The sequence below is a fragment of the Pollicipes pollicipes genome, unplaced genomic scaffold (genome assembly GCF_011947565.3).
Source record: "Pollicipes pollicipes isolate AB1234 unplaced genomic scaffold, Ppol_2.1 Scaffold_7261;HRSCAF=8764_pilon_pilon_pilon, whole genome shotgun sequence".
In the NCBI taxonomy this organism is placed as follows: Eukaryota; Metazoa; Arthropoda; class Thecostraca; order Pollicipedomorpha; family Pollicipedidae; genus Pollicipes; species Pollicipes pollicipes.
Genome location: NW_023597054.1, coordinates 18,888,814 through 18,903,913, shown reverse-complemented (window position 1 = coordinate 18,903,913; position 15,100 = coordinate 18,888,814). Strand labels below are relative to the sequence as shown.

The 15,100-nt window shown below is 48.5% G+C and overlaps 2 protein-coding genes across 2 annotated transcripts; one reads left to right on the top strand and one right to left on the bottom strand.

Annotated features, from left to right (window-relative positions):
* Positions 1–474: 474 nt before the first annotated feature.
* Positions 475–4,444, top strand: LOC119112005 (uncharacterized). Its single transcript, XM_037235932.1, has 2 exons — positions 475–841; positions 1,632–4,444. The coding sequence occupies exons 1-2, from the start codon at positions 655–657 to the stop codon at positions 2,027–2,029; spliced, it is 585 nt and encodes a 194-aa protein (XP_037091827.1). The 5' UTR covers positions 475–654; the 3' UTR covers positions 2,030–4,444.
* A 138-nt stretch (positions 4,445–4,582) lies between these two features.
* Positions 4,583–14,981, bottom strand: LOC119112004 (sulfotransferase 1C4). The gene is made up of 3 exons (XM_037235931.1): positions 14,603–14,981; positions 7,855–8,123; positions 4,583–5,800 (listed from the first exon to the last, which is right to left on the bottom strand). Exons 1-3 carry the CDS (start codon positions 14,820–14,822, stop codon positions 5,255–5,257), a joined length of 1,035 nt encoding a protein of 344 aa, XP_037091826.1. The 5' UTR covers positions 14,823–14,981; the 3' UTR covers positions 4,583–5,254.
* Positions 14,982–15,100: the final 119 nt, after the last annotated feature.

The window sequence follows — 15,100 nt, the reverse complement described above, 5'->3', positions numbered from 1 at the left end:
GAGGGATGGCACCGGTGGTGAGTACCTCGCCGCCGGTCATTGGCGCACTCAAAGGATGGCGCCAGTGGTGAGTACCTCGCCGCCGGTCAGTGGCGCAGATTCGCTCATGGCGCGCTGGATATGAGAACGCAGCTGCCGTGTACCGACTGTGCACTGGGGCCAAGTCCAGCAGGCGTGGCATGGTGGCCTGTGGTAGCCTGTACGGGAGCTGGAGGTCGGCACCCACAAAGTGGGAGCGATCTCATCAGTTGCTGCATGGAGACCTCACTCGTTGCATAGCCCCCGTAGTACGCGGTCGGTTTTCAGTGCTGCAGTCAGACCCTTGGAGGCGTGCACTGGTCTGCGCCTGAGTGGGATGAACGTCTGCGTGGATGCGTCACAGGTTAACAGCGCTGCGCAGCTTTGGTAGTGTACGCAGGTGTGTGTGTGTGTGTGTGTGTGTGTGTGTGTGTGTGTGTGTGTGTGTGTGTGTGTGTGTGTGTGTGTGTGTGTGTGTGTGTGTGTGTGTGTGTGTGTGTGTGTGTGTGTGTGTGTATGTGTGTGTATGTGTGTGCGTACAACCAATGCAGATGACGCACCCTTGAAACTCAATATCTCGATAACTAACAGCGTGCGTGCGTGCCATGCGTCTTGAACAGGTGGTGCTTCATCAGGATGCGTCCCAGCGTCCGTTTCCGCGTGCCGGTCTCATGCTCACCGGACGTTGCCCACAGGTCGGCCTGGAGCCCGTGCGACACGAACGGGGAGCAGCATCGGGAGCGCCGCTGCCGGGCTGAGTCCGAGTCCGGGGTATGCTTCGGCGCCCGTCGACAGGACCGGCTCTGCGTCCAGACGAGCCGCCGTGAGTCTGTTTAGATGAAACGGGGAACGCAACGCGCGTCGTCGCGAACCCTTTCATGGAGCAACAGCCAACGCAGTGGCGAGATTAGCGCCCAGTGGCCATGACGCGGCTGGGGTTCGAGCCTGGGCCCCCCAAGCAGAAGCTTAAGACTCTCGTTATGACCGCGCAATGATCATTCCGCCATTACGCCCCTTGCCTGAGTCGGCAGACGCACATGAATGCGCTTCCTAAGTGCAGCGAACTAGCACGCGTTAAGCTAATGCCGTTTTGCATTAGCTTTTGATTTTGCATTGCGTGGCGTTTTTGCATGCAGTACCGTGCAGCCCATGCAGCCTCGCGTTTAAAACGAGCATTAGTTCGCCTCGCCCCAAAAGGGGCGCATCAAAAGCCCCTAAAGCGCTTTCTCAATATCTTTTGAACGATTTAGAGCATATCGCTTGCATTTAGGGTGGGAGTTCGCATAATTCTTACACATGTCAACTTTGAAGTTTTTACCTCAGTGCTTTATGATCTATGATACGCTCGTGATTTATGATCATCAAAATCTATTTTCACAGAGGTGATAGCGGCTATATTTAATTCCAAAAAGGACAAATGACGTTTATTTATCGCGGAAAATGCATGCTTTGGTGATTAGACCATTATTATTTGCATCACTCTGAAGAGCACACGTTGTTCTGATGGTTTTTGAAGGGACAGATCATTCAAGGTCAATAAAGATCGAACTTGGGCATTTGTGACCAGATTTGACCGACCCTCCCTTAATAGTCGTTTGGTACGCCTGCTGCAGAACTCTCGCAGCCGGCGCCAGCCTTCCAGGTCAGCGGCGGCCACATGATCGCCGCGTGTATCGGCTGCTTCGTGACCGGAGCGATCCTGGCGGCGGCCGGCATGTACTTCTGCTTGTCCCGGCGCCGCCAGGTTCGCATCAAGTCGTCTAAGTACTACAGCAGTCCTCAGCCTCAACTGGCCGAGCCCAACCCCTACGTGGCCATACGAGACGTGCACGGGGTGCACGAGCTGGCTGAGCTGAAGAACAACAGTCACAAGGATAGTGCGGCCAAGTACGTCGGCCTGCCCCCAGTTGGGTTCAGCGACGACGCGTCCACAGTGGGGCGCAGCGGCAGTGGTCGCTTCGATTCAGAGCTCAGCTCAGATGACGACGCCGGGGGTTGGCCTGGATTGTGACGTCATCTGCTGATGACGTGGGAGAGGGTTGCCGGTCACTGCGCAGTACAAACTTTGGAGCTGTAATGACATTTTTAGAGAGAATGCGTTATTTTCGGACGACTTGGTGAATATTTTTGTTAGGCAGGTACGTGCTATCTCAACTTATCGAGAAAGGATACATTTCACAAAATGTGATAGGACTGTAATAATTCACACAGCGATACTTCTGCGGATGATATGGTCCAGAAACGCTGAGCCGCGTAACCATCGAGTCAAAACCTGAGCGATTGATGGTCGTGTCAAGTCCGGAGAAGAGAATGGCTGCATTGTGCGGTGACTGGATTGTGCCAAGGATGCAAAGAATGATCCTTTTAGGCGCGTATGACGTTTTTATCGGCCCAAATCCGCACTGCAAGAAAAATGCGCGATAACACTACCCGGCAGTGATTAGTGTGCTTATGCTTGGGTAGTTATGTCTTGTGACTGGATGACTATTGCAGCATAGGTATAACAAGAGGCGCGGGTGAGCACAGCCGTCTTGGCCGTGACCGCAGCATTATGGCATAGAAATAGCTGGAGCTTCACAACGACGGTTGCGGGTCCGGAGACCAAATCTCCCCCCAAAAGGTGGAGGCTTTTGCTGATTTCAGCGACTTTGGTGAACGTTTCGTGATCTTGATCACACGTTGAGGGAGCCGAAACAGACATGATGAGGGTTTAGGCCCTTCATCGATGCAAAACTTTGTCCAGGGGCATGCATACATGTCCGTACATCGACGATGCTCTACCATGCAGAGTACATCGGTGGTTCCGCCGCGAACTAAGCGCTTGGGGACATAAATTGTGTAATGCCTTTCTTGCCATGCAGCGCCACACTAATCGCATAAAAATCCTCAGAAAGTTCAGGATTCCCCCCCCCCCCGTCCCCTTCTGTTGCGCTCGCGGAGTATAGGATCCCGCGTTCAGCTGATAGCTGTAGGCTTCACGCACGCAAACCTATAAGCCTGCAGAAACATCTGTTGCTGAAGATATGAATGTGTCTTTAATGGGCATGCTTTGGCTTACTTAATTATATGATGTTGCTTACCCGAGAACGGAAAATTTCATGATCTGCCATGCCAGCGGCTGAAGTAGGCATGTCCCTACATTTTCCACACAAGCGTGACGAACTATGCTACGCAGCCCGGCTGTGCACTGCCGTAGTTTAGCGACTTAGGTGAACCCCGTACCCACAATCGTCACGGCTGCGCATTTTGAAACATTGGTTTAGTTCCGCATGACCGCATGAAAATACACCACGGGAGTGGAGCAAACAATTTAAAACAACTGTCTGCCACATTACGGGTAAATTATGGACCACGTGTTGGTAGAAAATCACCAGCAAATGCGATCGGTCTAATAGATCCGTAAAATCATCGTCGGCTCTCAAACATAGAAATGACCAAGAACAAGGGCGTAGTTTTTCAAGATGTGCTGGGAGGAGGGACCGAATAGCGAAAAATGACTCAAACTAGCCCGAAAAACACCAACAAATGGATCCTTACCCAGATTGGGGCCGCTCTCTTCTCGAAGTTGTCGGGCAGTTGGCAATATGGCGTTTCATCTCAGACAAATGCTCTGATTTACGTACAGTGCAGGGGCGCAGCCAGAGCGTTGGCAACGCATGAGGATAGGATGTGGGGAAGGATGGAGGAATGGCTGACAAAGGGCCCCGCTGATGGTGAAAGACCCCTCCCCAAGAAAAAATGGCAACAAATTTGTGGTTATATGGCCAACTCTTGTTTGCCCAGTAATATTCAGTATTCAGACAGAACAGATCAGGGATAGAAGTCATGTGACGTTGTTGATATAGGGATAGAAGTCATGTGACGTCATGTGAAGAACGGACTAGCATTTACAGTAACGCGAAGTAGCGTTGGAATCTGGAGGTGGAAATGGAAAAGTAAAGGAAGAATCCACATTTTTCGTGTTTCCGTAACTTTTATCTGTGCAGAGAACAGGCTCAAAATTGCACATCTAAATATGATACCCTCCGGTTTGATCTTTCATCAGCTTTGGAAGCAGCTTTGTTGAACAGCCTTGAATGGATTCATTTTGAGACTTTCGCAAACATTATTTCACGAACCGCCATTCAGTCCAGTCTCCCGCCCACACTCCAGCGCAACTTGTGCTCCAAACTCCATAACTTCGATAAGAGAAAAAGGCTTAAATCCGGCGAGAAGCTCGCTCGATGGTATTTTTTTTCGAACTTGGTTGAACTCGGCCATTTCCCAGTTTGAGAGCCAGTGGTGACTTTACAAATGTACTTTACCGATTGAAACTGCTGGGGGCTTCAAGCCTGCGCGTAGTCCGCAATCCGCCCGTAATGTGACAGGCGGCAGTTTTAGGCTGTTTGCGCCACGCCTGTGTGGTATTTTCAGGGGGTCATGCTTAACTAACCAGTGTTTCAATATACGCGTCATGATGGCCTTGTGGAAATGAGTACGCCTCGTCATCTGCATACTGCTGTGCTTTCCATAGCGTGCCGTTCCTAACCTTTAACATTATCTTCGCACATTCCAGTAATCATTAATCAACGTAACCATTTATTGTGAGTAACGACGTGCATTGAACACTGCCGTCGAAATCATGTAGCCGATGTCAAAATACAGTTCGTAAACTCAGACAACTCGGCGTGTTTGCCTGCTGAAAGTCGCGCGCAAACGCTACATTGGCAGTCACTGTGTCTTCATCAAGGTATATAGACGGACACTGCGCTTACATGTGTATCCACAGACAGGAATCCACACATCTCTACAAAATTCGGGAGTCAATCAAAACACATCTTGCTTTGCACAATCACGGTCATCAGCCATGGAAATTATCAATGCCCAACTCTAGCAGATGCAGCAGACGTCGACCGTGTACAAAACGTGCCTGTCCTCAGCGAGGATCCAACACGCACGAGGAATCCACAGCTGAAATCTGGCTAAAAAGTTAACGGACCAGCATAAGCAAAGTAAAAACAACGTATTACTGCATTTTCCATGCTCATGTCCAACTGGTAACTAATGATTTTGTCCCATACCCAGCAGTTGTATATACCCAATGGTAACCACTGATCACAAGCGATAAGGACCAATAATATGTGCACCCGGCCGGACTCTCAAGAGATACACCTGGATTTCAGCGTGCAAGTGATCGGCGCATCTCCGCAAAGCTAAAACATCTCACCAAGTCCACCACACGGCACAACAACGGCTTTCAGCCCGTAACAAACTTGATCTCGGTGCCGGCAAGCTCTCTGTCAATCCACGCGTCCATTTTGGCCGAAGTCTCCTTGCTGAAGTGTTTTTTCCAGTCCCCTGTCTCGCCCTTGCGCATAAACTCTGTCTTTTGTGAGGACGCTTCTTTGGCAGCTAACTGCTCAGCGGTTAGTGGGGAGTAAGCGAGGATCACGCTCTTGTTGACCCACGGATTTTTCTTCATGCTGCTGAAGATCAGGTGCGACTCTAGCCCATCAAGCTGCTCTCCCGTCAGTGATTTTCCCAAGAAATCTGCCACTTTCTTGATGCAACCACGTAAATCACGCTTCAAGTCCTCAAAGAAGAGGAACAACATGTTCGGGTTATGCCGCTGGTTCCATGCCTCCAGCACGTGCGGAAAGAAAGGCAGCTGGCTGACCTCACCAGCGATGAATAGATTGGCGAATTCGTCTATGGACATGTTCGGGTCTCTTTCTTCGAACACCTTCAGATGGTTGAAATATGACACACACATGTCCTTCGGGTTTCTGGCCACGTAAATAACCTGTGGACAGCAATGCATTCAGGAGTTAGTACGAAACAGGTTATCTTTTTAAAGATTTCCCGATCAATTTAAAGATTGATCAAGAAGCCGCGGTTTGGTTTGTCATACGCTTCCACGAGAAGATATGCATCTAAAAAAACTGCATGAAGCGAGCATTCCCACATGAAGTTCGCGGAAAGCGCATCGGGGGGATGCACATTTGCACATGATTGTACTCAAAACCGGACGTCCATGATGAAAGCCAACACGGAGTACTGCACAGCTAACACACCTGGTTTCCGGACAAAAAGTCAGATGAAAAAAGCTCCATGAAAAAATTCAAAAAAAAATCAGAATGGATAGGGAGCGGAAAATTCGGCCGGAATGGAAGTTTAGTCGGAAAGAAGAAGCAGGACAACAAGTTAAAGGGGATCAAATTCAATGGACATGGATCAAGTTCGACTGGAATAAACACATCGGAAAAGTGTGGGAAGTCATAAAATTCGACAGACATTGCAAAAACACATAAAAGCACAAAAGATTGACGGGGTAAAACTCGACTTGGAAAAAGGAAAGAAGTTGACATGGATAAGGTAAGATTGGAAACAATCTGACGGACAACAATTCGACATCGATAAACTCCACTGGAATAAAAGTAACCGAGGAAATAGTCGAGAGGATTTAATAGGAGAGCCTCAGTGAATTGACACCTGGCAAGGGATGTTGCTAACTGCAGTCGGATGTGGCCGTGGATTCAATAGGTTTCACTATCTTGCATTTCTGGATCCTCTAATTTGGGCCAGCCTGCGCTCACCTGGCAAACGCGTCTAGCAGAAAGTCAGCCTTCGAGCCTTCATGACCAAAGCACACGCAACGGGCCCTAAGGCTACCAGGTGGTTGAGTTGCTATGGATACCCTCATTGTCTCTATCTATACCCATGTAAATTCTCTTAATAGTCGTCCCTCGATGATTCCGTTTCTTCGTTAGTTCTGGTGCTGGGCAGATAGATACCTGATTCCGATCGTTCATTCCTGGTTCTCACTTGCGTCTCCAAAAACGAGACCTTGGATTCTTGGTCCCGGCTGGTTATTCATGTAAATCCCAAACATGGACTCCTGGATCCTATCGATGCTTTTGCAAGTACCACAGCCAGGCTCCTGGTGCTCAATGGTTTTTTCGCAAGCAAGAATATGGGATCCTGGTAACCAACCAGAGCCTAGCTCCTGGCTTCACTTAACAGAAACACGAGACCCTGGTTTTCTGGCTCCCTGGCTCACACTTTTTGCAAACACCAGGCTCTGGTTCATTGCTCCAACTGGTGTTTTGGTTCTCACTTGTGAAGTTTTTCCAATCTCTTATCTTTGTCGACTTTTATCCCTTTCAATTTTTATCCGATTTGGATTTCACCCCCGCCGACTTTTATAACTGTGGCTTGCAGTTGTTCTTTCACTGTTCCTTATTAAATCTAATCCCGTTCATTTCTATCCCTTTTTGTTTTTGTTTTCCTTTGACATTTTCCGTTTCGACTTCTATATCCCTGGTAACGTTTGGCGTTCATCTATTTTCGTTGAACCATTTTCCACGAAAATCTTTCCAGTCGAATTTTTGTCCGGACACCAGTACAACCTAATATGACTTCGAATGTATGCTTCCCAAAGTACCGTCTACGCCAGGTTCTCATGCTGATCACCACAGCTGCGCCATTGCACCGTTATTTTTTGGACGACATATGCAAGTTTTTCGAGTATATCAGTTTTATATATCGACAAATGTGCTTAATATATATATCATGTTACTGAGCTTCTGGTTTTGGATAACGGAAAAATGAGATACCCAGAATTGTGGCAGTAAGAAGCTTAAGCTTTCCGCTGATTCAGATATGCTGCGTATTGCAGGGTGTCTTAATGAAATCAAATGCAAATCCCTAACAGTTATTTGTATGCTTACGGCACTTTTAGGGGCAGATAACACAAACGTGGAAGTTATGAAGCTAGTTTCCCAGCATTTGTAGACTTTGTCGTTCAACTCTAGGACAGCAACCCAGATTTTCATTGACTCTAACGTAAGCACCCACCTTGGCCGTGTCCAAGAGCGTGGGTGGGCACAGGTGCAGCGGCAGGTGTGTCTTGACGAACCGGGGCTCGGGTCTCTCCTGGAGCGGAGTGAACATGAGTCGCTTGCTGACCGGGTTTTGTCCCTGCCGGATCTCCTCGCGGCACTGTGTAGCCGTTATGGCGCAGATCTCCAGGAAGTGGTACCGGTCCGGAGACAGCAGGCACTTGGCGCTCTCGTAGTCGCAGTCGTTCTTGATGAGCCACACCATCTCCTGCGTCCAGGTGGTGCCTGTGTGGGGCGGACATAGACCGTGGTTTATTGCAAGATGCGCGGCAGTGTTTCTGCAGTTTGTGTTCGTAAAGTTGCTTGATATGAGCAAGAAAGGCCTTCAAGGCCGAGTCAGCGCTCGGTTTCAATGCATTATGACAGGTTACTCGAAAATAGCCGACCATCGTTATGCCAGGAGGTGCGAGTTAACGAGTATGAGTACGCTGGTATCAGTAAACATCCATATGTGCCTCAATATTAGCTTGTTAACGTTGTTTAACAAGTTCACCTAAATATCGACTGCTCATATAGTAAAAACCATATAGCATAGTATAGTAATAAGTACTTTTAGTATAGTATAGTATAGTAGTATAGTATAGTATAGTATAGTATAGTAATAAGTACTTTTACAGTCCTTTGTGCTAACTTGTTAGCGTCGTTTGACGAGTACATCTGAAAGTAAAGTGCGGTAAAGTGCTCTCAACAAGCAAACTCATCATTAGCATTATTACACTTTTTTGTGAGAAACCCTGAGGCAACATTCTCAAAAAGCTACGTCAGTTGTTCAACGTAATAGCGAGGAACATTATTCACATAGATAAGACAGTAGTATTAGCCTTACTCCTGGAAGAAACCGGGAGCATGGAGATATAGTTAGTTCGATATTTCGGCAACTTGTCTTTATCGAAACATTAGCAAAATGTTCTGCTAACGTTTCGATAAGGGCATGTTGCCGAAATATCAGCCTGACTATATTTCCACTTTCCTGATTTTTTACGAAGAAGTAAGTTAATATTACTGCCTTATCTATTTTCAAAAAGCGACCATACGGTGGGCCAGCGAGAGCTGTGTGCCCTTCACCGCCGTCACCTCAAGCCACCCATTGTAAGCCCATCACGTGCACGATATCATGCCACTCGACCATCTCGGCGTTGTGTGCTTGCCGCTGCCGTGATATGCGCCAACACCGGACGCCCGCGACGTTTTTGGACTGTGGCTGCCCGCACAGCAGCCCGCGATATTTCGCTCATCGACAACATACCCGTGTCACGGTGCCGACCCATTGCGAGCTTCCCGCGTTTAGCCAACGCAGAGCCCGTGCGGCGGCGGCTTGTCGAGGACTGACAGTCATCGGACAGCATCACGGGACCAGTACGCCACCAATGAGCAAAATATTGCTCCTGGTATCTTCACAAGGCTTGCCGTACCAATATCGAGCGACAGTGTTATCGAGGTTATGGCTGCAACAACTTCCGATGAAGGAAACTGTTTGGTGGTGGTCATCCATCTATGGCGTCTTCGCACGTTGAGGTTAGCTGTGAATGCCGTGAATTGTGGTTTCCTCCGTATGTTTGAGCTCCTTTTGCATCATTCATCGAATGGTGTGATTGCTTACCAGTCCAAGTCAGTCACAAATACCAGTTCCGATCAGGCCACCGTCTGGAGTTGAGTGAAGTTTCCAGCAAGTTTTCAACCAAAGTTATTCGTGACGTCTGGACGTAATAAATCAGCGATTATGAAGCTCCGCGAACAATACAGAGCCTGATTGGATGACGCGTACTCCCACGTCACAAAAACATGAGAAACCTCAAAAATATATCAGATGTCTGAGGTCATTGGATCAGAGATAGCCTGAGATGAACACGGATAATTTTGGGTCCATGGCACTATGCAGTAAATGCATCACCGGTTCTACCGAAATTGAATTGATGAGTCTTTGAAACCAATCGTTTTTCGTGCGGTGTCTTTATATTTTTGTCAATCATGTTTCGTGTCGTTTTTCTGTCGGCCTGAATCTGCTTGAAAGAAGCTTCCGTTCGCCCGGGTAGAGCCAACGCATCTTTGGGAAATTATTTTTTCTGAATAAAACAATATACATCAGCGAACAGCTGCGCGACACGGCTGCATTTTTAATTAAATTTAATGACACATGAACCCACAGCTGAGTCACAACGATGCAGTTTTTTTTTGCAGTCGAGACCCGTGCGATTCACTCGGAATGTGTGCGTGTCAGCTGAGATGGCCGGTGATGGACTAGGTGATGCCCGGGGACCAAGTGATGTTTCAGGGCCAGGTGATGCTTCAGGACCACGTGATGCCCGGGGACCAGGTGATGCTTCAGGACCAGGTAATGCCTCAGATTACTGCTTTAGGTTGTTGGCCAAGCGCAGACGGGTACATGCGGCTGATTGCGGATGCAGCTGCACCACCATCATTTCTGAGGATTCGCAGCGTTCTGGCCCCGCCGATGAGGCGTGGATGCTCCAATCCCGCTGACAGTTACCAAACGTATGGCCAAGCTCCGCCTGTGGGATGTACTCATCGCCGCGTGATGTTATCGGTCCCAGCGGGACTAAGATGGAGCTGGCACGGACAGCTCGAGCCCCAGCCGGCTCGACCTCAGGCCTCAGCCGGGACACCTCGATCTCGACCCAGCCGACTAGAGCTCCCCGAACACGAGACCATGGCCTGTACCGCGACCCGGCGAGATCATTACCAGAACCGTCCGGCGCCCGTTCGAAGAGCGCGAAATCACGGCGCAGAGTACCCTGCAAGGTCGCCCGACGAAAACAAACGTGTGGTGAAGCAATGGGTCACTGAAGGGTGTGCCGGGGCGGTGCACGAGCAGGGCCAGCTCGCTCTGGGAATACAAATTCTAAGCCTGTCATTTCCTGCGGTTTACAATAGATAACCCGTGTATTTGGTCCGAGGAAGAATAAACTTGATAACAAAATGGCCTGTTCATCGTTAAAGTAGCAGCACACCACAGAACTAAATAGCCTGCCCCTCACTGACTTTTTAAGATGCGTATTTCATTTACATATAGCATAAAGAACAGATAGTTATACCAACCGATTTGAGCCTAGGGCATGACGTTGACTTGATATAAGCTGAAACGTGAGGAGGCTTGAAAATTGAACATGACCGGCCCGACCGGCGCGCTTTCGAAGCCGATGTCCTTGCGGGCAATGCAACATTATCAGCTTTCAACCACACGAAGTGCAATGCTTTATGCGTCCTGACGGATAATTTGCAGGGTGTTTGCACACAAGATGTTTGATCGAACCTGTTTCACTGCCAGCAGGCAAAGTGAACATAACATTGCTTTCCTTTTTCTCACAGGGAACCGTAAAATTCCATAGCTGTGAGAGTTGCACGAGACGGAACAAAACCTGGCTTAGGTATCAGTGACGCTGTGTCATAGCGGACCGAGACGAGCGATGTTCGACGGAAGAGAGGACATACATCTGTGCTGTCAGAATCGCAGGCTCATACGTGCTTGCGATCTTGTTTTGCACATAAGCTTAAACAGTGTGCCGCTCCCTACTTGTGTGTGTGTGTGTGTGTGTGTGTGTGTGTGTGTGTGTGTGTGTGTGTGTGTGTGTGTGTGTGTGTGTGTGTGTGTGTGTGTGTGTGTGTGTGTGTGTGTGTGTGTGTGTGTGTGTGTGTGTGTGTGTTTGTGTTTGTGTTTGTGTTTGTGTTTGTGTTTGTGTTTGTGTTTGTGTTTGTGTTTGTGTTTGTGTTTTTGTTTTGTTTTGTTGAACCAGTGGGGAAGCGACAGAAGCTATATGCTTCGGGAATGGGCAAAGGCGTGAAACCAGCTGGCTGGTGCAGGCAAATGTACCGTCCACAAGGCACTGAGTGATCTCGACACTGTCCAACCCGTCATGATGTCAGTAATCGACTGAAGGACTGATAACGTCGCCTTTTTCGTGTTGGAGTACAGAACACAAGCCGTCCGAGGCTATTTGCGATAGTGGTGTCTATGGCTCCGTCTGAGGACACCAGTTTGACAAAGCATCCTACACTTAAATCCGACGCAGAAAACTCGAAAAAGAGCACCAGCTGGTGCGAAACCTTGGGTTCTTGCGAAACAGGGAACCTTGGCCGATGTTCCCCGCAAGGCGTTCCCTAGTCAATGACTCATTTAGAAAGGAAATTGAAAGGCAACAAAAGTGCCACGTGTATGGATTTTGCGAATTTCATTATGAGTGTAATATGAGGTTCCGGTTGACTTTACTTGCCGCGTTTCCTTTCTAAGCAGCTTCGGTAGCTTCCCCACTTTTGCCTATGTGTTTGTGTGTGTGTGTGTTTGTCGGGGGGGGGGGGGGGGGGGTACGGGAGGGTACGTAGGGTTGGCGCGATCCGCTGTCAGTTTCACAATAGATGAATTAGAAGACATCGGAGTTTGCTGGCGTGTTCATAATCTTCGACGCTTGGCAATCATAAACCTGAATTGGGTACTCTGATGTCACACGAGCTCACACCACTGAAACTATTTTTTAAAAATGCTCTTAAGGTAACATAAAATGACTACAATGCCCTTTTTCTCTTTACTTGCTCTTGTTGATGGCGCGTCAGGTCCGGTCAAACGAGATGAAATCATACTTTTCTTACCTCTACGTCGCTTTTCACAGGCGCAGAGGCTATCTAGCACCAGCCAAAATGCGCTATAACTTACATTTAGGGGGTAAAGTACTCCATCTAAGGTCATCCGATGTCCTGTCATTAACTTGATCGGTGGCGGCGCCGGGTCTATGATCTGTATCTATAACAATATGATATAACTACAGTGTAGCAGGTGTTACAGGTGTAAACAGGTGTTAACAGGCGATATAACTACAGTGTAACGTGAGTCAAAGTCACAGTGTGAACGCTCGGTAGCAGCACTACACAATTCCTGATTTGATAGCCTCAAAGTGTAATCCGAGTCCGCGATAACTGCAGTTGTTGCGACCGTCGTCGGCATGACAACCACCGTCGTCATTTAACTCCAATGACCTTGTTCATGACGGCAGCAGAATTTGCGGATTGCCGTTGCCGGCTGTGACAGGTTACAGGTATTACTTTTGAGATATTTTAACCTGCCTCCAGCCTGCGGCCTCATGAGCGGCACCTCTACTAGTATGGGTGACGTCAGTATAAATGAGCGTTTGTGATTGTCACAGCGGACGGCAAGAGACAGTTACCGAGAAGTGCACTGGTTAAAGTTTGAGCCAGTGCGTGACTTTAAACCATGAGATGCTCCGGTTCTCAAAGCCAAAGTGCGATTCGTGAAGAGCCACTTTGCCAAACGCCTTAGGGGATAAACCAAAGCCATCTATAACGTTTCCTTGATTTCGCGCGGCGAAAGCTTCATGTTTGCACACATTTCTCTCCGAAAAGTGTTTCAGGCCTTCGTGTAGCATTTATTACGCAAAGATTTTGGCAAACTAGTGTGTTGCAAACATAACAGAACGCACACGTTGGAAAAACAAGGCATTTCATAGTCGTGAGCAGGCATTCCAGTGAGATTTCTCCCGCAAGAGCACCTATGTCAAATCAAAATTCTGAGGTAGTCGGATGGATTTCGAGAAAATTGGTATTGCCGATCAAGTTGGGAGCGTCTGATTTGACAATGAGCAACACGTACGAAAAAGGCTGCATACCCCTTTCACTTATCTTGTTCGATGGTTCAATACGCCTCCGAAACAAGCACACGAGGTTGCCAACCCTGCGTGGTTGCATCGGCCTGTGCGTGTCTCTCCCCCGCCCCATCCATACGTTACGAGCCTCACACATCCATGAGTGTACGGGGTCACATCTGTAACGACAAGGGTGGATCGGGCTCCAAATTTGGAGACGGGCTGAAGTCCGCTTGAGGTGCAGTCCTGGTTCCAAATATCGCACAAGAACCAAAATCAAGACTAAATGGTACAATTAGTATTCTAACCATCGTGGGAAAATACATGGACTTTGTCCCCGTCGCTTCTTTAGGAGAGCGGAGTTAGAGTAAAACGTGCTGCCACGGAAGCGATTTTAAGGGGATGCAACAGCTGTCTGCGCGCAACTTGAACGAACAGTTTTGATGCATTGACAGTGAATAGCATTAATCGTCGGGCTCAAAAAAGTTCATAATTTTGGAAAAATATGAGCACAACTGCACAGATAACAAATAAACATAAACACAGCTAAATACATTATCATAACAATGATCAATGATATATACGAGTGTATACATGAATATGTATATATATATATATGGCTATATGCATATTTGTATGCATCCATGTATATATATATATATATATATATATATATATATATATATATATATATATATATATATATATATACTCGTCACTTAAAATATGTACAAAATATATCACAATAAAGTTTATGTGGACCAAAATACAACCGTCTCCTATTGCTGTTGTGTGACGGCAGATGGAGCCAAAAAAGCGTATGAATGACCGGCACCACCGATGTTTACCATAGTCTCCTCAAGAACCTCTCAACCAGTGAAACCCCTCCGAAAAATTGTATTCCTGGGGAAGCTGTTGGAATCTGAGGTGAGCTTTGAGGAGCATGGAGGGGCATGGAACAATCAAATTCGTTCGGATGAGCTTCGAGGAGGTAAAAGGAGCAACAGGAACAGACCCGTAGTCCCGTCTGTGTCTATCCCTTCGATCCGTCTCAATCTACAGGGCGCAGCAAGTACCGAACAGGAGCCAACTCACCGCACTTGGGCAGGGTGACGATCCACACGTCGTCCGGGCCGACCGGCGCGTTGTAGTGCTGCTCCAGAAACGGTCTGGCGTCCGCCGGCATGATATAGCCGGTGGGGCCGAACGGAGCCAGGCCCACCGGGTCGAACACGGGGTACGCGGCTGACATTCGCTTCTGAAACTCTGCAGACACCGGCTGCGCCTCGTACGGAAACGGAACGGGGGTCGTCATGGCAGGCGCCGCGAGTTTACGTTCGGACTTCAAGGCGCGCTCACGCGCGCTGCGCTCGGTCGACGCGCACCCACTGAGACGACCCTTGACGCGTACCGTTGGTCTGAGCGACGCGCTGACCTTGTGGCAGCGGCGCGCGAAAACCCAGGATCGTTGGTGCACACCCACAGTTTCCTCTCCACCTCCTGCACACGCCGCGCACCTGAACATTGTCGCAACCTGCTCATCGCCTGTCACAGGGCTGGGCTGTTGCTGCAGCTAGACGTTCAAGCTGAGAG